The 20,351-nt window shown below is 39.4% G+C and overlaps 1 protein-coding gene across 4 annotated transcripts in view; it reads left to right on the top strand.

Moving 5' to 3' along the window:
- Positions 1-20,351, top strand: part of carmil3 (capping protein regulator and myosin 1 linker 3) — a 101,755-nt gene that overhangs the window by 57,096 nt on the left and 24,308 nt on the right. For all 4 annotated transcript variants that reach the window (XM_063885164.1, XM_063885161.1, XM_063885162.1 and 1 more), the window contains exons 18-27: positions 3,207-3,276; positions 3,384-3,465; positions 8,030-8,126; positions 8,219-8,273; positions 10,604-10,776; positions 14,266-14,334; positions 14,641-14,734; positions 18,231-18,329; positions 18,822-18,941; positions 20,212-20,325. In XM_063885164.1, the coding sequence (XP_063741234.1) occupies positions 3,207-3,276; positions 3,384-3,465; positions 8,030-8,126; positions 8,219-8,273; positions 10,604-10,776; positions 14,266-14,334; positions 14,641-14,734; positions 18,231-18,329; positions 18,822-18,941; positions 20,212-20,325 (973 nt within the window). The remainder of the gene's footprint in view (positions 1-3,206; positions 3,277-3,383; positions 3,466-8,029; positions 8,127-8,218; positions 8,274-10,603; positions 10,777-14,265; positions 14,335-14,640; positions 14,735-18,230; positions 18,330-18,821; positions 18,942-20,211; positions 20,326-20,351) is intronic.

The following is a 20,351-nucleotide window of genomic DNA, read 5'->3' as shown; positions in this document are numbered from 1 at the left end:
GGGAAAGCAGAGAAGTGCTATCGGATTGGTCGCTAGTGTCTGCAAGGGGAAGAACGTGCATTATAAAAATTCATAGAAGGTATTCCAATGGTCTTAGAAATTTGAACATATTAATGAACATAAATAACTCTCTCTCAAATCCCCAAAACTAGAGTGCTAAAACACAAATGTGTGATGTCATAAAGTTAGGTAGGGTTCAGGGTATGTAGTCTTTAACAGCTCCATAGACAATGACTTGCGAAAGAGATTATAGAGACATAGTATTTTTTTATTGGAGAGCTCTACAATAGAATAAATGCTGATTTTTGATATTAAAAAGAAAAACATTCTAGTTCTCTCAAAATCTGTCTCAAACAGTCTATTTGGGACAAAACAGTTGGATTGATACATCTCATCGACATTGGTTAACTTGCATTATTGGTTGATACCCAATACTGATTAATTTTGTAACCACATCTCCGGGCAGTATTCCCGCTTCGTTTGTTGTGGCGCCGTGATTGTATCATGAATGTTCCTTTGACGGTGATGAGCTTTCACGTTTCATTGTGTATTATCTTCTGTGACAGCCAATTGGCACACTTTTACTTCCCAAACATTCTGAGAACAAGGCGTACATGCCAAGATGTAATTTACACATCAAACAGACCAGGAAATATTGAACTGCTATTATGTTAGAATAAGTCATAAAATGAGCAGTTGATGTTTGATGAATAACAACCAATGAAGTCAGATGTCATAGATTAAGATTTTACTAGATACTTTTTATTTATTTTTTAAATTTCATTCAGGTTGGACCTATTGAGATGAGCAAACTCTTACAAGGGCAACCTGGCCGAGACAACTGCATGCAAGTTGCAAAACAAGACAATGAAAAATGTGGCGAAATATTAAAATACCTGCACACATTTACAATCACCAATGGATTCATTCACCGTATGTTCAAAATCTTCAAAATCCTCTTCATCCTGTGAATCCTGTTCAGGTCATTATGAGGGCTTTTGGAAGGCTCTGTTCAAAAACTAAAAAAGATATGTCCTAGGTCTTTACCTAGCGTCTTTTCCTTGACTTCAATGGAAAATGTCATAAGGTCAAGGGAAGATGACATGTAGAAGTCATAGGTTTTAGGAAAGAAGATATGACTGCACATACCGTAAATTTTATTTATAACTTTAATATAATGTCTAAAGGCTACAGAGAAAAACGTAACACTTGCGCCTCTAAGGATTGTTGAATGAATCCATAGTGTACAATTAAACAGTGACGGCAAATGTAATTGATGCTCTCACAAGGAGCTGTGGGACGGCATTATCTCCCTTTCATTCACAACGGATTGTCCAGTAGACCCTAAACTAAAGGATATAAGGAAGGAAGCATTGATGCCTTAGCATTTAGACAACTTAACCAGCTTTTCTAATGACTGCCATTTTTAAACTTCTGGGTCATTTCACTCCGTTAGGACTCTTCCTAAGCATAAATTACCATTGGACCGGAGCTCAACGGAGTGGCGCAAAGCCTATTAAAGCTTCTTACCCAGTTCAGCCTTCTCTTGGAACAGGCGAGACAAATATTGTTATCAGAGACTATAACTGCCGTCAGATTACTGTGGAATCAAAGTGCAATGTATGGTAGAGGTTTCAAATGCCCAATAGTACTGTAATGCTCCAAAATAAATCTTTCATTGATCAAATACTTCTCCCAGCATTTCTATCACAAATGTCACAGTATGAGTACATCCATATAAATAGCTTATTCAGCAGATAGAACTCTGTAAATGAGCCAATATGGAGGTGTACAGTAGGAAACCTTCATTTGAATATTGGAGCCAGCGTTCTACCTCAGATTACAGTCCAGAAGCTCTATGAAAACATACATCTAGAGACCAATGGTGAATTGAATCTCCAAAAATAAAAGTGGTCTATGTTTAGCTATAAAGAAGGTTTGTGATGTAAGTGGTTTATACAGACCCTCATGGTGCCTGTTATGTTTACCCTTACATCCTTTTACCGGCTGATTCCACCTCTCTGTGTCAACCACCATTTATGATTCTGAAAAAGACACGGGGGCCAATCGTACCAAAATTGTCTCCACTCGTGATACTTTAAGGTGCTTTAGTTGTGTTTGAAACTGCTGAAGGCCTTTTATATTCTATATTCAACCTTCAGCAAACCACTAAAGAGAAGCCAATATTACAATATTTGTATTTTTATAATGTGAAGCTTGGACTAAAAAGCTCATACCCTATGGAGTGTAGTTTTGTAGTAGTTTCAATGGGATTTCATCATCAAGGCACGCATAACATTGCTCTTCGACAATGGAGCCATTTTCTATTATGTTGGTCTATGTTGTTGGCCTTCAATCGGAGGAGGCAGATTAAAACCCCCGTGTTGGCTGGCGTCCACCTTACAGACGTGTCTCTGTGCAGGACTCTGTATCCTTACAGAAGATCTGAAGCATCTCAAAGAGAACAGAGGAACAAAAAAAGCATGTTTCCCTGCGAGACTAGACAGAATATTGCTATAATACAGTTTCTGTAGTAGGTGTGTAGCCCGCTGTTGGCACTTCTCTTAGCCAAAAAACACGATCAATAGCGCTGTATATAAAGCAAACCGCCAACAATACAGAGATGCCTGTGTGCTGCATCATGGATCTCAGCCAAAATGGACAGAGCGGACTCCCCACTCCTCTTCATTACCTCCTGAAGTTGCAGAACTCTTGAAATGTATCCGTTGAACAAGAAACAACCTCCAGCAGAGCCTTGATGTGCAAATGTGTTTCTTCCTTTAAGTGTCCAGCTAGGCCGATGTGCAACAATTAGCTACTTGTCCCGATAAATATTGAAGGTCTGTTTTTTATCTTGATTTCCGATGGGAAAAATCTTCTTTTTAAGGATACTTTTCTGTAAATCTTTTAAGACTTCTGTAAAACTCTTTAGGTGTGCAGAGGAGAAACTGTGGGCAGAACAGGGAGGTAGGGAGGGGGGGGCCGATCTGTTTCAGGTTGTTAGAGGGAGAAACGAAGCAATTGGATTCATGTGGGTCTTTCTGTTGGCTTTTCTTTTGTCCATTAATTGCCTGTTTTCTTTCCTATTTCTCCCCATCCTTCTGTTCTCTCCTTTCTTCTCCTTTCCTATCAATCTTACCCCTCGTCCATCTCTATCACCTCTCCTCCCCACCCCCGTTTTTTTTCTCTTTGTGTTTTCTCCTCAGGGCTCTGTTCCTAGGTCTGTCCAATAACCCTCATATCACTGACTTACACCTGGACATCAGCAGCTGTGAGGTATGCTCTGTTGGTCTGTGCTCCGGGTTTATAAACTCATCTTCTCCGTGGATGGACACCCGTGGCTATCCCATCACGTCTCACTCCTCTCCCTTTCCCTCCCACAGTTAAGGTCAGCAGGTGCTGGCGTTATACAGGAGCTGTTTCCTCGAGTTTCGTGCGTGGGGACCCTAGACATCTCTGATAATGGTAAGAGACACTCCTGCCCACACCTTCAAGGGATAGACTTAGATGTCCTGTTGCAGTATGTTATGGGAATTGTTTATGATCCTTTCAACCTACGGCATAATTTAACATGCACTTATTTAGAAATAACCTATTCAATTAAGTGTCAAAAACAACATTGTCTACTGACTCAAACTTCCATTCTATTTAATAGCCAGCAGGGGGCGATTGTATTGCTAAATGAACTATGCTTTGATTGTGTAGAAGTCTATGACAAAATGACACTATTCTTAATTGAGTTATAACCTTAGTAAACACATTCCTAATGAATAGTATTCTTGAATACAGCATGATGTAGATTAAGTGTATGGTCCCATTCAAATTTAAAAAGTAAATAAAGCAGGAAATGCTCTCGACTTACTGATTTTGGTCTTGTCCGTGTGCTTTTAAAACAAATCTTTAACCTTTTTTAACGTGAGTTTTCAGATCATGAAAGTCTAAATTAACCTCTGGTCACTCAGAAATGTCTTGCTCCGCCATCGGATGAACCCTGTTGCCAACTGAAACACCTTAGTTCTTGAGAAATCAGTTTTTAAGCTCAAATCTTGGTTTAAGAAGCTGAACACAATTATTTAATTGCATTTTTGAATTACACAAACTAGCATAGTGCTTTAGAGCTTGACTCAGTCAGGAAGTCTGTTTGCAAACATTGCTGTGAATAGCTAAACAGTTGTTAAAGTACCTTGTTAAAAGAGGCTCTACATGTGAGTCTCTATTGGTTTTGAGAACGTTAAGAGCTCTTAACTTTTGAAATGAATTTGTACAATGTTTTTACAACAGCAGTTTTATGGGATGGTTGAGGCTCAGGAAGATGATGGTTTTCTTCCAATTGCAATGTCTGTTGTATGTCGATGTGTCCTTGGGCATGATACTGAACGCCTACTTATTGTTGGTTTCCATAAGCAGGTAGCACTTTGTACAGCAGTCTGTGTATGAATGGGTGAATGCTGACTTGTAAATGTAAACCACTTTGACAGGTCATTAGATAAGCGCTATATAAATGCAGTCCATTTACAATGCAGACACTTATGTATGTGTATGATGAGGGAATTATGATCCATAGCTTTTCCTACATTTCCATTGGTCTGGAAAGGGCCCTCTTTTTGAAGAAGCCGGGCAAATGTGTGCAGCAATAGGGATTCTGCTGGGAGAGCTAATTCCCCTTGATAAACACACATGAACATTATAGCTTAGTTGAATTGACAGTACTAAAAGCTCATCACATTAGGAGAAGGTTGCGGGGGGGGTCGGAGGGTGCTGCGGCAGCAAACAGTGTTAACATTAGTGTCTCAGCAGAGAAAGAAGTGTCAGAGCTCTATGAATAGGATTGGTTGAAGGATACATTGATTGTGAGAGTTGAATGAAACTGCTGATGCCAATCACCTGATGTTATTGTGTCTTAATGGTTCTGCCAAAACTACGCAAGGGCTCCATAAAACAATAATGCACTAATACATGAGATAACCAGACTTTTTCTTTTTACATTCAACGCTGAATTACCAACTGCTCAAAGTAAGCAAACATACTGTCCGCAGTCTAATAGTCATTCCCTAAACTCTTTTCTCTTAAAGTTGTTTAAAAACGTTATGAAGTAAAGGAAACATGTGAGGGAGTTTTCATAAGAAATGAAGAAAAGACAATCACAGAAATGACACTTACACGATGCGACAGCAGATGTTTTAGTATTTCATAAAAGCAATTGTATCTTTAAGAACATACAGTGCCTTCCAAAAGTATTCACCCCCCTTGGCTTGTTATCTATTTTGTTACATTACAACCTGTAGTTTAAATGTTTTTTAATCTGAATTGTATGTGATGGATCTGCACAAAATAGTCTAAGTTGGTGAAGTGAAATGAGAAAAATATATATAAAAAAAGATTTTTATTAAATTAAAATCTGAACATTGGGATGTGCATATGTATTCACCCCCTTTGCTATGAAGCCCCTAAAAAGTTCTGGTTCAGAAGCCACATACTTAGTGAAATTAAGTCCACCTGTGTGCAATCTAAGTGTCACATGATCTGTCAGTATAAATATACCTTTTCTGAAAGGCCCCATAGGCTGCAACACCACTAAGTGAGAGGCATCACACCATGAAGACCAAGGAGCTCTCAAAACAAGTCAGGGACAAAGTTATTGAGAAATACAACTCAGGGTTTGAGTTTGCCAAAAGGCATGTGGCCGACCTCCTAAATGTATGGCGGAAGGTGCTCTGGTCAGATGAGACTTAAATTGAACTTTTTCGGCCACCAAGAGAAACACTATGTCTGTTGGAAACCTAACACATCCCATCACCCCAAGAACACCATCCCACAGTGAAACATGGTGGTGGCAGCATCATGCTGTGGGGATGTTTTTCAGCAGCAGGGACTGGGAAACTGGTCCGAGTTGAGGAAAAGATGGATGGTGCTCAATACAGGGATATTCTAGAGCAAAACCTGTTTCAGTCTGCCTGTGACTTGAGACTGGGACAGAGGTTCACCTTCCAGCAGGACAATGACCCGAAGCATACTGCTAAAGCAACACTCGAATGGTTTAACCGGAAGAATTTAAATGTGTTTGAATTGCCTAGTCAAAGCCCAGACCTCAATCCAATTGAGAATCTGGTTTGACTTGAAGACTGCTCTTCACAAGCGGAAACCATCCAACATCAAGGAGCTGGAGAAGTTTTGCCATGAGGAATGGGCAAAAATCCCAGTGGCAAGATGTGGCTCATACAGACTTATCAGAAGCGACTTGCAGCTGTAATTGCCGCAAAAGGTGGCTCTAAAAAAGAATGACATTAGGGGGGTGAATAGTTATGCACGCTGAAGTGTTCTGTTCTGTCCTTTTTGTTGTTTGCTTCACAATAAATTAAAAAAAACACACATCTTCAAAGTTGTAGGCATGTTCTGTAAATGCAATAATGCAAACCCTCAAGCAATCCATTTTACTTCCAGGTTGTGAGGCAACAAAACATAAAAATGCCTAGGGGGTGAATACTTTTGCAAGCCACTGTATAAAGGGAGTACAGTGAAAAACTAAATGCTGTACAATTGCACAGGGAGACACAAGTGGCGTTCTTCTTATGGATATGAATATTCTGTCTCCAAATCCACCTTTTAAAGGGGCTAATTTTCAGGTTCATATTTGTGTTGTGTGCCTCTACTATGCATACCTTTTTATAGTATGCACAAAACCCAATATAACACACTACAGGAAAGGGAAAAACCAAGAAATCGCAAGGGTGCCCGTTTAAACAGGAACACATTAACGATAACCCATTATGTTACACACACAATAGCATGAACCGTATGTGAGATAACATGCAGAGCATTCTTGTTTTCTTGTATATATATTGTAAATATAAACTTCTTTGACTACCATAAAGAATAAAGTGTCTTTGCTCGCTCCTGCCTTGACACTTTAACTCTCCATCTCGCAAGAGCAGGGTGACAAGACTTGTAATTGTTATTTATATTTTCTAACATATAACGTTTTTTACTTAACCATCAAGGATTAGATATGGTCAAAACAAAAAGTGACATCACTATGTAACACTTTTGCTTCTATTGGCTAGCGCTCCAACACATTGTACTTGATGGGCTAAGGCTGAGGACATTATCTAACCGGTAGACCAGCTGACCAATCAGAGCAGACTGGACTCTGGTTTCAGACAGAGTGTGAAAAGAGGTGCTGCAGCACAGGCAGTATGAGAAAAATGAAGAGCTTTTTGAAAATTAAATCATGGAGACATGTCCCAGTAGAGGCGCAAAATACAAATATGAACCTGAAAATGAGTGCAATATGTGCTCTTTAACAAATTCTAAAACCTCTTATGTCAGTCGTAGGTACCTCCGGGTGATTTTACTTCCCAAGAAAAGAAAATGTTTCTACAGCAGCCCTTCTTTTTGCCAATTTAATAATTAGCTAATTTGTTATGGAACATGCACCTCCAAAGTACAATTCCAACTAAGACATTAGTCACTAATTTCAGCCTTGTCTCATAAAAGGAGCTTAATTACAATTGGTTGTATTATTCCAGGATGAGTGTGCTGGTTGAGCTCTGGGGTGTAACATGCTTCTACATTTTGCTCCCCTGTCTCTGGTGCAGCCCTCTCCACTTCTCCTCTGTGGTGTCATAGCTTCCTGTCAATGACACATGAATAAATTCACTTCACACCGGAGGCATGTAGGTTTATCTAACCGTGGATATTTTTCGCTCTCTGAATGAGGCATTTAACGCTGACATATCTTGCCATGGTAACCGCTTCCCTCTTGGCAGAAATCCTCTATCCTTGAGCTTTTTGAAAAATGTGAGTGGGTGGGAGCGGGGCAGTTAATTAGGAGTATTTTGGAATTTCAGTGGGCTGTGAAATTTTTTATCAAAAGCAGACCAGGAGATGAGAAACTGAGCCTTAAAGTGAAGATTGTGTGCAGCCCAGGAATGTTTCAGTTTGTTACGAAAGTTTGTTTTTATACAAGACTAACTCTTGTAAAGTTGTGCACCTGTAAACATGTAATCCTTATTGAACTCCCTGTGTTCAGGTTTAGATGCTGACCTGCTGGCTGTCCTCCCAGCGTTCTCCAGGCACCCGTCCCTCAAACACCTGATGCTGGGAAAGAACTTCAACATCAAGGGCAGGTACGGAGCACGGGGGGAACCAGCGGGCACAGATGGTAGCAGAGACATTACCCCGATGATGAATGTTTATCCTCTTCTCTCTGCCTCCTCAGGGTGCTGGAGGAGATTCTGCAGAAACTGGTTCATTTGGTGCAAGAGGAAGAGTGTGTGAGTTGGATTAGATTGTACACAAAATCCCCTCCTACACGCGCCACACAAACACACATGTGCCACACACACACACACACACACACACACACACACACACACCCACACACACACACTTGCGCCACACACTAAGTCACAGTTCAAATGTTTATCCCCTCAGTAATGTTAATTTTAGATTCAAAATCAAAAACACTCTTTTATCTTTTAAAAGTAAAAATGTCCAATGAAGGTGAAATAAAAAAAAGAAACAACATGATATTATATTAACAGAATCATTTAAAGTAAAAATATCCAGTGAATAAAAAAAGAATATCATAAAAATAATGCCAAAGTTCAAATAAAACATACGAAAACAAATAAAATAGTAAAATATAATAAATATAATTCAAATGTAAAAGGCCCATTAAAGATACATTTAATAAAAATTGTGAAAAAGTATATAAACTTAACAATTTGGATTAAAAGTTTCCAATTAAAAATACAATAATTACAATAAATATTAAACAAACACAATAATTGATCTTCCAAAATAATATAAAATAAAAGAATAAAAGATGACATGTCCAGAATTTACAGAAGGACCTTCCAATGAAGTATAAAATAAATCAATAAAATATAATTTAAACATCAATAAGAGCCAGCATATTGGCTCTGATTGGCTGATGCCGTGAGGGAGGACAGTCTGAAATTACATCTGTTGCATTTCGGCCCAATCTCTACCTGCCACACACAGAGGGTGCGAACATGCTCACTAGTCATGCTGTCTCTGGGCTTCTGCAAATGATTCATTAGGTCTCGGTGTATACGTGAGACTCCCGGGGCTCTCTCCGCTCTGCAGATCCAGTATGACAAGTACCTTACTCAATTATTTAGCAATGTTGATGGTGATGGCTCACAATGATGCTCTCGCACTGAGTTAGGCTTTGATGCATGTCTGCGAGTGCAGTAACAGGCGCCTGGAAGTGAAAGTTCAGAGTGAGAGCAACCCAAGTTTATTAGACATCCGTCTCTGTTATTCAGCTCAACCAGCAAATAATGACAACACATACAGCAGCGTCTTAAAATGTGACAAAGCTTCGGTTGTAGCGCCCCATTCTAGCCCTTTAGCTTAGCAAAAAAACAGCTGGAATCAGAGGGTAACGGTTAGCCTGGTGTTTTCCAAAAGGTACAAAATCCACCATCTAGCGTCGCTAAATCTATCCTTTTAAAGGGGCCCAATTCGCTTTTGGGGGTTTCCCTTTCTTGTAGTGCATTATATAGGTTTGTGTGGATGTCAATGGTGTGCAAATCCTGAAATCCCAAAGTATCTCTCCCACACACTCCCCCCCCCCCGCCTGGAACGCCTCGATTGGACTCCTTTGTTTACTTACGTAACAAAGTGACATCAGAATGTAACACTGGCGCATCTTTTGGCTAGCTCTCCAACACATTTTACTTGAAGGCGCGGGACATTTTCGACACATCTCTTAGTGGTTAACCAATCACAACTTTATAGCATGTAAACGTGTATCAGTAGGGGCACAACATGTTAAAGCGAAAAGGCAGTAACTTAAACAGCAGCTGTTTTTGGTGAAATTAAAACTAAATCAAACTAAAAGGATTCAAACAAATGTACTTCTGATAAACAAAAAAACATGAGCCTTGTGGGTGCTGTTCAAAACAAGACAACAAAAACCTATGTTTTAAATACTAATAAAGTAGACAAATAACAAAAACCTCACTACACTAGTTCTCTAACACTTAACAAAATGTCATGCAAAACAGCCTTTGATTATATAAATGTGTGTATGCGTGTAAGTAGATTAATCCTGGCTCAATCAAGAACAAACAAGCAAACAAACAAGGACCTCATAAACGGGTTAACCATGGTAAGACGACAAATCAGAAAGATGAAAGAAAACAGTAAGTAGATGAAACTGAGATAGTTAGCCGTCAATGACAGTTTAGAATATGATCAAATTAAAACTTGATAAACGTAATTTAGAACGAAGTGACCACAAGCCCTAGAGGTGTTTATAAATGACAGCTAAAGGTCTGGTAATATGCTTGATAAGTCGCATTTAGAAACAAGCACACAGACACACGACCAAACTCATGATCCTCCCACAGGCCTGTGATTCCCAAAGAAATCATAAGAAAGAGTTTAAAACGAAAATAAATTCACAAAATCCCTCTTTCAAGCAGAGTCTGCCCCTTTATAGATGTTTTGAAACCGAAAGCGCTATCTATAATCTACTTGGAATACATGAGTTGTTTTCATCACTTACTGTCACGTCTTGAAACATCAATTCACATTTATTTCACACTCTCTTCCATCTTGCCTCCTCCAGGCCCTGCATTCCCTCTCCCTGGCCGACTCAAGGCTCCGGCAGCGTGGCACACTGCTGGTCAACGCCCTGGGCTCCAATGCTTGCCTACGGAAGGTTGACCTGAGCGGAAACCTGCTGGAGGACTCCGGGGCCAAGATGCTCAGCAAAGCCCTGCAGATCAACACAACTCTCAGGTGTGCGTTTAGGTGTAAAGGTGGCCTAGTAGGCTCATTTTCAGGTGTCTCTACTGGGACATGTTTCTGCTCTGATTAGTTAGTTGGCGAGCTCCGTTGTGATTGGTCAACCGATAAAAGCTGCATTCAGATGATAAGCGATTTGCTCTTAGCTCACTGCAAGGTTGGGGGCAGAGTCTTGCGGTTATACAGCCAGTTAAGTTTGTTTCTTCTGCTGGCTTGCTAGATCTGGAAAGGTCAGTGTTTACGAGGTCAAAGTTGTAATAATTCGATTTTGAGCGGTGTGCAACCTCGAGGGAAGCGATTCTGCCAAGTCGGGCGGCACCGCTCTCTCCATAAAAACACAACGGCAATGTCAGCATTGATCTGTTTCACCACGGATCATGTAAAGGCAGCTTAAGAGATGTCCCGCCGCTTAGCCTATCACTAATCCAATGTGTTGGAGCACTAGCCATTAAAAAGTGCAAGCGTTACATCGTGATTCCAATGGAGGAGTTTCAGATCCCAAATTTCCCTCCAGAGGGAGTTTGTCTCGCAAATATTTGGGATTTTATCCTTTGCAGACCCTTTACATGCACACAAACCAATATAACACACCACACGAAAGAGAAACCCCCCCCCCCAAAACATAGTATGGTCTCTGCAAAACAACGAGTGAAGGAGGGAATACCCTGCAGATCACAGCACATCGTTAACAAAAGGGGAACGGAATAAAGAAGAGAAGTTCAAAGATTTCAAAGAAGGCTTGATTGTCATTTGCACAAAAGCTACAGCTCAGTTGTTGGCATGAACATTTCAAGTGCCAAGCAGTGCAAGCTACAATAAGATATGAAAAGAAAAAGGTATACGTTTGAAGGGGTTTTTCAACAAAATAATGAGGGCAATTCTGTGGCGCTGATCTTGTATATAGGATGTATCAATTCTTGCAAGAACATGACGCCCGTATACAAGGTGGTGCCGCGGACCTAAACAAAAACGTGAGGTCCGAGCTCCGTAAAAACAAAGCGTAGGGACTAGACAGATGTATATACTATAGACATATGTTGGGGAGGGCACAGGAGTTCTTTTTTTCCTGTGTTAGAGGGCAGATGAAAGAGAAAGAAAACTGAGAAAATGAGGTATGGTTTGCGGAGAGGATATACTGAGGTTGCTTTGAGAATAAACAGCGTGTTTAATGTCGTGCATCAAAGAAAGAGGATGAAGGAGAAACGTTATTACTGGCTGCTACTTGACTGTTTTAAACGTTGTGTATTTCACTTTTTATTTATGGACTTGGTTTGTCCATACCACACATTGCTCAAAATAGAAAACTTGTTTCCAAAAAAGTAGGGAAAAAAAGGAACAAAAAATCTCAGGAAAATAAATTAATATTCCTAGAAATAATGATTTAAAAAATGAAAGGAAAACAGAACAAGTACATATATAATAAATACACATAAATAATAGTAAGGGTTAGGGTTGTACAAAAAACAGCCAAATATTAAAAATAGAAAATGAGTTAAATGTCCACTATTATAACTTATAATATATTGTTGAAATACACTATAATATGTGAACTTTAAAGTCAAATATATTATACAAAATCATATGCATCATAGTTTTAATAAGGGGTATTATATAAAAAGTGGAAAAATGAACATTGATTAAAGTTAACTGCATATATGCTCATATATAGCAGAATGTAATTCGATATGTTCACCTGTTTCTTTCCATGGTGCTACTTGTTTGCCTCTTCAATTAATATGTTAGTCTACTATATTTATTTAGCCGTTTATCTTCGTTGCTGCTTTGCTCTGACACTGTAGAATTCCCTGCTGTGGGACAAATAAAGGATTTCTGACGGTGAGACAGAAAAGTTTGAGGGATAGCAAGGGAAGATGGCCTTCAGGCACACCATGTATTACAACAGAAATGAAAAAGGCTGAGGGCTGTGTTTTTTTGGTGTGTTTTTGAATGGAAGGAGCAGATGGGAACTCATGAGTCAAGAGGAAAGGAGGACAGTAGCGCGCCAGGGGGTCGGATAGAAGCGATTGGGTGGAGGAAACGGTTTTGATATGAACTATAGATGGAGAAAGTTAGGAGGAGAGGGAGACCACCTAAGGAGTCAGATTTGACTTCAGCTGATTTGAGTTTCTGGGGCAGAGGGAGTCGAGGGAAGGAGGAGGAGGAAGATGGTTGAAAGCAAGGCTGAGAAATGAGTGATATATTGAAAACAGGAGTTAGACAGAGCCGAGTGTAGGTGGAGAATCCGCACCGTGGAATAACAGAAGCTCATTAGCTGTACCACATGCATTCTTAATGTCGGGATATGGACTTGTCTTGTTTTCTTTTATGGTTTGTGTGGCTGTGTGGTCAGATAAGTGCCTTTACTGGGATACTAGCCGAGTGTGTGTGTTCAGAGTCAGGTTAATGCCAAGTAGGTTTACATGTACAAGGCAACTGCTTTACCGTTTTAATGGTTCAACACTATAAGAATTGGGTTGTAAAAAAAGGAAAAATTGTTTTATTCAGGGGGAAAGAGGAGGTCTAAAACATTGGACAACACGGACACTCTTGGATTTTGTCCTGAATGAATTACAAAGCTGTTACGTGGTCAATGAAGAAGGAAAATAAAATAACATATTTTTCTAGATTTTTCTTTGTTTTAAAATATTTAAATTATATATTTAAGAATGTTTATGTATTTATTGTTGAAATTATATTTTAAAATAATTATTTTTAATAATTTTTCCTTTTTTAATATAAAAAAAAACTAGACAAACTTAAACACATCTTTTAGAATATTTAAATTATATTTCTTTAAATATGTGTTCTATAATTAAACATTTTACAATTATTTTTTAAAATATTTAATTAGTTTATTCTCAGTTTTTTTCAAAAATCAATGATTTGCAAGAAAAAAAAGAATGAAAAAAGTCATTACAATTTTATAACATGAAAATACTGTGGAGGTGGTGGGAGACAGGAGAATCGCAGCCAAGCTGTCCTCCCTGCTGGACAATGTGTCCCACCCCCTTCAACGACAGGCTGCTGCACCCGCGGTGTCTCACGGAGAGATACCGCAGGTCCTTCCTTCCTGCAGCGGTCGGACTCTATAACCATCATGGCTCCCGGTAGACCCCCACACATATTACAACACTGACTATAACACCCCCTGTTGTGTTAAATACTGTGCAATATATAACTGGCTGATATACTCAGAATGGTTTCTGAGGTCTATTTTTGTGTATTTTGCAATTGTGTGATTCTTATATATTTTTTTGTGTCTTGGGTGTAATATTAAGCTGTCTTTGGCTCTTTCTGCTGTAAAAATGAAAATGTCCCCTCTGTGGGATGATTAGCAGAAACATGCAGAAGAATATGCATTCACTGAAGGGAATATGAGCAATGGCACCCCATGATGCAGCTTTAGGAGCATAAGAAAGTTATTCATCTTGTCTCCTTTCCTTCATCTGTCTCCCCGTTTCCTGCTGGTTTGATCCCTTCAAGGAGTGTGACGTGGGATCGCAACAACACCACAGCAACGGGCTTCCAAGACGTGGCGAGGGCGCTTGAGCAGTAAGACAAACACACACTCCAAAAAATCTTTTGAAGAGGGGATACATTCACAGAGATGGATAACCATCTCTGTGAAAAGTTGACTCTTACACAGCGTTTCATCAGCCCTCGCATATGCCAGTCTTCTTTTTTTATGTGTGTGAAGTCTGTTTAAATGTGTGTGTGTGTGTGTATTTGCGTATATTAGGGAATCGGTGTTATAAAAGCCCTGGGTGTGTTTCTGTTTGTTCTTGTTAACATCATCATCCTTCCAGTTTGCTGTTGCAAGGGTAATATTATCTTTGTCCTCCCCTCTCTGCCTAATAGCAACTTCACTCTTCAGTACATGCCCCTCCCCCTCAGTGATGTCACTCAGGCGCACCGCAGCAACCCGGAGAAGACAGACCAGGCCCTGACCAAGGTGAGCGAGATTTTTACTTTCGATTTGTCACGTCATGAAAAATGTTGATGATTTGTGCCCTGCGACATGTGCCATTTAAAAAAAAATAAAAAATGTACATTGATTTTGATGAATTGAAATGCCTTTTGAAATATTTGGGGTCGCATTTTAATTAAATACCTGTTATAGTTAAGGTAGGGCGATATATCAAATATACTCCATATTTCTTGGCTTGTTCTATGTACGATGTATTAAATGATCATATTGCGAACATTGAGTGTGCATTTATTTGTGACTTTTTCCCACAGCATAAGACTTGCTCTGGTGTTTTGCTCCCTTCATTCTCTCCCATGGTTCTCTCTCCCTCCCTTTGGCACAATCAAAGCTCACATATACGTCACACACTGTCCCCCGCCCATCGGAGTTAAATCAGGCCGTGGCTGTTTACAAAAATCTGTTCATAATCAGTGCTCATATCCCTAAACAGCCAGACACCACCCAGCGTAAAATGTGGCTGCAGGATATTGTCACAAGCATTTTTAATATCTGAAAATAATAAGCTGATTAATCTGATGAAAGAATAACGGTGTTGCAGACCAATGCTTACTTCCTTCTTGTGTAAAAGGCTTAATGCTCCTAAGTTAAGGTCACCTTCATGTTGGAAACTTGTGTCAATTATAGATCCTTGATAAAACGAAGGTGTGAGATAAATGACATAGAATCAGAATACCTTTATTAGCCCAACAGAAGGGAACATTTTTTTTTTACACTAAGTAAAAAGCCAAATATAGCTTAATTATTAATTAAGAAGCATGCATAAAAGTTAAGAGATTAAAGACATTTTATTTGTCACTTTTTGCCACACTGCATTATCAGACTGTTCTCAGGGGCAAGTCAAACTCCTCTTAAAGGGGCCCTATTACTCTTTTTTATTCTTTCCCTTTCTTGTACTGTTATATAGGTTTGTGTGCATGTAAATGGTCTGCAGAGGCTAAAATCCCAAAGTTTCCTCCACAGTCTCCCTCCCTACCTGAAACGCCTCCATTTGACTGCTTTGATTACTTCCGTTACATAGTGACATCACTATTTAACACTGGTTGTTCAACACATTATATGTAAATGGATAATGGCAAATGGACTGTCTTTATATAGTGCTTTATCAGGTCTTTTCATCCCTTTTACTCAAAGCCTTTTACATACTAAACGACCGCACTCCCTCGCAGCCCGTAATCTGTGATAGGCTAATGGGCGGGACATCACTAAGTGGTTTACCAATCACAACCTATCAGAGCAGAGGGCTGTGGTTTCAGACAGAGGGCGAAAAGAAAGCACATTTTTAACATCGAAGCATGTAAACATGTCACAGGAGAGGCACAAAATACATACTGTATATGAACCTGAAAATGAGCTCAATATGTCCTCTCTAATGATTTCTCCTTTACATCAGTGTGACAGATACAGTTCCTGATAACAAGACTTTTACTCAAGCAGGAAATAAAAACGGGTCTTCAATGCTGCAATTTTTATTTCCATTCCACTTTCATCTGCCAAGTTTTTCATTGATCTATCGTTTGGTCAGTAAAATGTCAGAAAATGTAGAAATATTTCCAGTACGTGACCTAAACCCAAAGTCTACAACTCCTTACTCTTTGTACTTTTTTTTCACATAAGATGATAAGCAGTAAGCATCCGCGGAGTCCCTTTAACAGTTATCTGCTATTCACCACTCGTGCATATATACTATACACTTTACAGCTAACGTGCTAATTTCCTTTCTACACAACATTGATGTGTTCTGAATATCGATGTCCTCCGATGTCAGTGCCTGCCAATACACATTTCAAATTTTGTTGATCACGGTGGCGGCCCGTCTGTTTGCCTGTGAGTTGATGTGCCGTTATCCGTCTGTGTCACCAGAGACGTTTCTGTTTATACAGCCAATCAAAACAATAAATCAAAGCGGTTACATCCTCACCGCCATGACCGTGACATTTACCGACAGCCAGACGGCATGCTAAGACAAAGAATGTGTGCACATCTGACATTTCTAGACAGGGAAGATAAGATAAACATGAAGATCTGTCGGATCAGATCGGGGAATGGTGTGGTTGTCTAAGTCTATACCACTGCTATCTAAATGCTGTTTGTCACTTGGCTTGTAAGCTGCAGTTCACAGAACGAGTCTGTTTACATCGCACATCAAACTCCATTTCCCCGGCGGCTCGGAGTCTAAAGGAGAATTTCTGATACATATCCAGAAAACACCATCAACAGTATATTTTTACACCAGTTCAACATATTTAGACAGACATAGATCTGCTGTGGAGCTAACCTTGGTTGTTTGCGTATGAAGCTTTTATTAGGGTAAGGCTTGAGGTTTGCAGTGGTAGAAGAAGTATTTAGATCTTATACCTGAAGGGGCCCTATTTTTCTTATACTGCCTGTACTGCAGCACATTTTTCACCCTCTGTCTAAAACCAGAGGCCTGTCTGCTCTGATTGGTAAGCTGGACGGCTCTGTTGTGATCCGTTTAGAGATGTCCCGCCCCTTAGCCTATCACTTACAACGTGTCAGAGCTCTGGCCAATACATAGCGTGAGTATTACATAGTGATATCATTATGTTACAGGAGTTCAGAGGCGGTCCTGCGGGGTGGGGGTTTGGGGGAGAGAAACTCTTGGGGATTTTATCCTTTGCAGACCACTTACATGCATTAAAACCTATATAAGACACCACAGGAAAGAGAAAACCCCAAAAAGCATCATAGGGGCTCAAAGTAAAAGTAATAATACCACAATGTAAGAATACTCTACTACAATTGAAACATCCTGCATTCATAATCATACTTTAGTTGAAGTAAAAAAGGAGTGGCATCAAGATATATTTACGTACCAATTCTAAAGGTATTCATTATCCAAAGTGGTTAGTTATTTGAAATAAATACACATTTTATCTCTGTGTTATGAGTGATGCATTTATCTTAAGGAAGGGATAACATTTAAAGGTTTATACACTGCCGGGGACATCCATCCATAATAGTACATCATAATGAACTAGTTGATTTAATTGTTGGTATTGATAGTATGGACCTGTAGTAGTAGAACTAGTATTAATGCTTAAAATAAATGTAGGGGAGCAAAAGCTAAATATGGGCTTTGAAACCGAGTAAGCTGTAGTATAAAATGAAAATACTTGAGTAAAGTTACTCAAATATGTACTTGATACAGCACTTGTTACTTTCAACCACTGCTTGTTTGTGTGATCGCTGACACTGAAAGTCCTTGATTCCATCCTTTCTTAAACCAAAGATGATTAATCTTCCATCTGGCGAGTCAAGAAAATAAATCAAAGACATGGCGTTACGTTGTCAGAACCCCCTCTCCTTATTACCATGCAAATAGGCTTGTCTCCTGTCTTCCACGCACTGTGCTTTGTAAACACCTGTCATCTTCACTCCTCTCTCTTTCTGTTTGTTTTGCGTGTGTGTGTGTGTGTGTGTGTGTGTGTGTGTGTGTCAGATCCAACGTGCCCTGCTTAGGAACAACCAGACTCAGCGCTTCTCCCAGAAACAGGCGCTCAGGCTGCACCAGGGCCTCGTCACCAGCACAGCAGAACAGGTGTGTGTTGGCATTATTGCACATGATGATGAGTCTTGTTCTCTTCTTTATTTTAGGTGTATGTTGCCTAAATATTATTTAATGTACTCGTTATATGTACCCAGTGGTAATTTTGACAGAAAGCATGTAAATGCCATTTCTGTGTTTATAGAAAGAAATATAAAAACATTCCCCAATGACTCAGCAGAATTAGAATCAGAAATACTTTTTAAAAACGTAATCTTCAAAACTAAAATATTACTTTAAATTATTTGTGTCACCTTCCATCACTCTTTTCCTTTTTCTCTTCAAAGATATATGAAAAAATGAAGAAAATATAAATGTTTGGCTAAAAGTGAGCTAAAATGTTGAAGAACTAAAAGCCAAAAATAGATTTAAAAAAAACTCAAATGTGACCAAAGTTCAATGAATCTTGTCTAAAGAGTACTATATGATTAAAATGCTCAACTGCTAAAGCTAACACTGACTGTACGTCTGTTGATGTGTGTGTAGGTGATGGAGCGTCTGTGTGTGCGGGTGCAGCAGCAGGTGTGTGTCCTGAAAGGTAGTGAGGAGGGAGAGGAGGTCCAGACGGCCAGACAGATCCTGAAGGAAGCCAGGGACTCCAGAGCTGTGAGTAGAGTAACACCATTCATGCGCGTGTGACATTGAAACTGTTATAACACAGAATAATATAGGACAGGTAGTTGTGAAGTGTGTGTGTCGAGTCAGTTTTTTTATGTTTCTGTGCATATTCTAACCAGTGGTGGAAAATGGCTAAACTACCTTTCCTCAGGGACTCTGTTTAAAGCACCATAACAAAGGGTTTTATATTAACAATGGATTGTATTCTGGCTACTTGTAAAAACCTCAGATATTTTTCACCTGACTTTGCAGTTCCTATAGGCGCTATGGAGCTTTTGATTTATATATTTTTTGGCTTAGTGTTTTGGTTTTCCAGATCAATTTACTGTTTTCTTTTCAATCTCACGGTTCTTTTTCTCAAGTCGATAAGCACACTGGTTGCCCATAATCAAATGTCATACAGACAATGTTGGCCACTAGCTGTTTGTCCTTTTGAAACATTTAGCAGCTAGAGAGCCGGATATTTCCCTCAGGAGCTGATGGAACCCAAAAATGAGCTAAAAGGAGAGTGAATATCGGACTGACATTTGCCAGGCATCTAGACACACAACTGCTTATGAATATTAACGGTGCTGTTCAAACCACAAGTGAAAGATAATGCTTATTCTGCCCTTTCCTCCGCACCAAATTGTAATGGGATCTTCAAAGTCCCATGCCAAATTTAACTAGTAAAGTTAAAGTAATTTAAAAGTAAATTAATTAGTCATGTCGTTTTTATGTAATCCTGCAGACAAATAGAAAGACAAACCAAACCGAGAACAGTTTTGAAGTTTGCTTTCCTCATATGTTCAGTATCGTTAAGAGATTACAGATTTTCTTACATTTTAGATAAAGATATATTGTAAGGGTAATTTTTCAAGTGATTCAATTTTTCTGAATTCATCAAACTGTGTTAGCTCTTCTCATATGTACGTTTACCAGCATGGTCATTAAATTATAAATAATGACTTTTCAAAACATTATCAGCAAGTATCAATGATCAACCCTACCCTGTCAATATCGAGGTATTGGGTCAAAATGATTGGGTATCACTGATTTGCTTCATATCGGCCAACACTATCATAACCCTAACCCTAACTCTACCTGCTGCTTCATCTAAACTCTCTTTACATATTATTTTTAGTCCAACAACTGTCATAAAGACAATAATAAACATTTCAGAGAGGGGATATTCTGTTAGGTAAATTGTTCCACCGATTTTTAACCCTTTTTCTTCCCTTTCCTGTTGCGTGTTTTTGTGTGTATTCGTGTGTAATAGCTGTATCCCTCTCTGTGTGAGTTGGCCCATGTGTTGTCAGTGGACGGCCCCGTCAAACAGCGTCTGGACACACTGGCCGGAGAACTGGCTAAAGCCGCGGACAAGGAGCTGCAGGTAGGTTATGGTGGTGGTGGAGGCAC

Source organism: Eleginops maclovinus, chromosome 6 (assembly GCF_036324505.1).
Source record: "Eleginops maclovinus isolate JMC-PN-2008 ecotype Puerto Natales chromosome 6, JC_Emac_rtc_rv5, whole genome shotgun sequence".
Lineage (NCBI taxonomy): Eukaryota > Metazoa > Chordata > Actinopteri > Perciformes > Eleginopidae > Eleginops > Eleginops maclovinus.
Note: the sequence above shows the minus strand (reverse complement) of the source record. Positions and strands in the feature narration are given on the sequence as shown.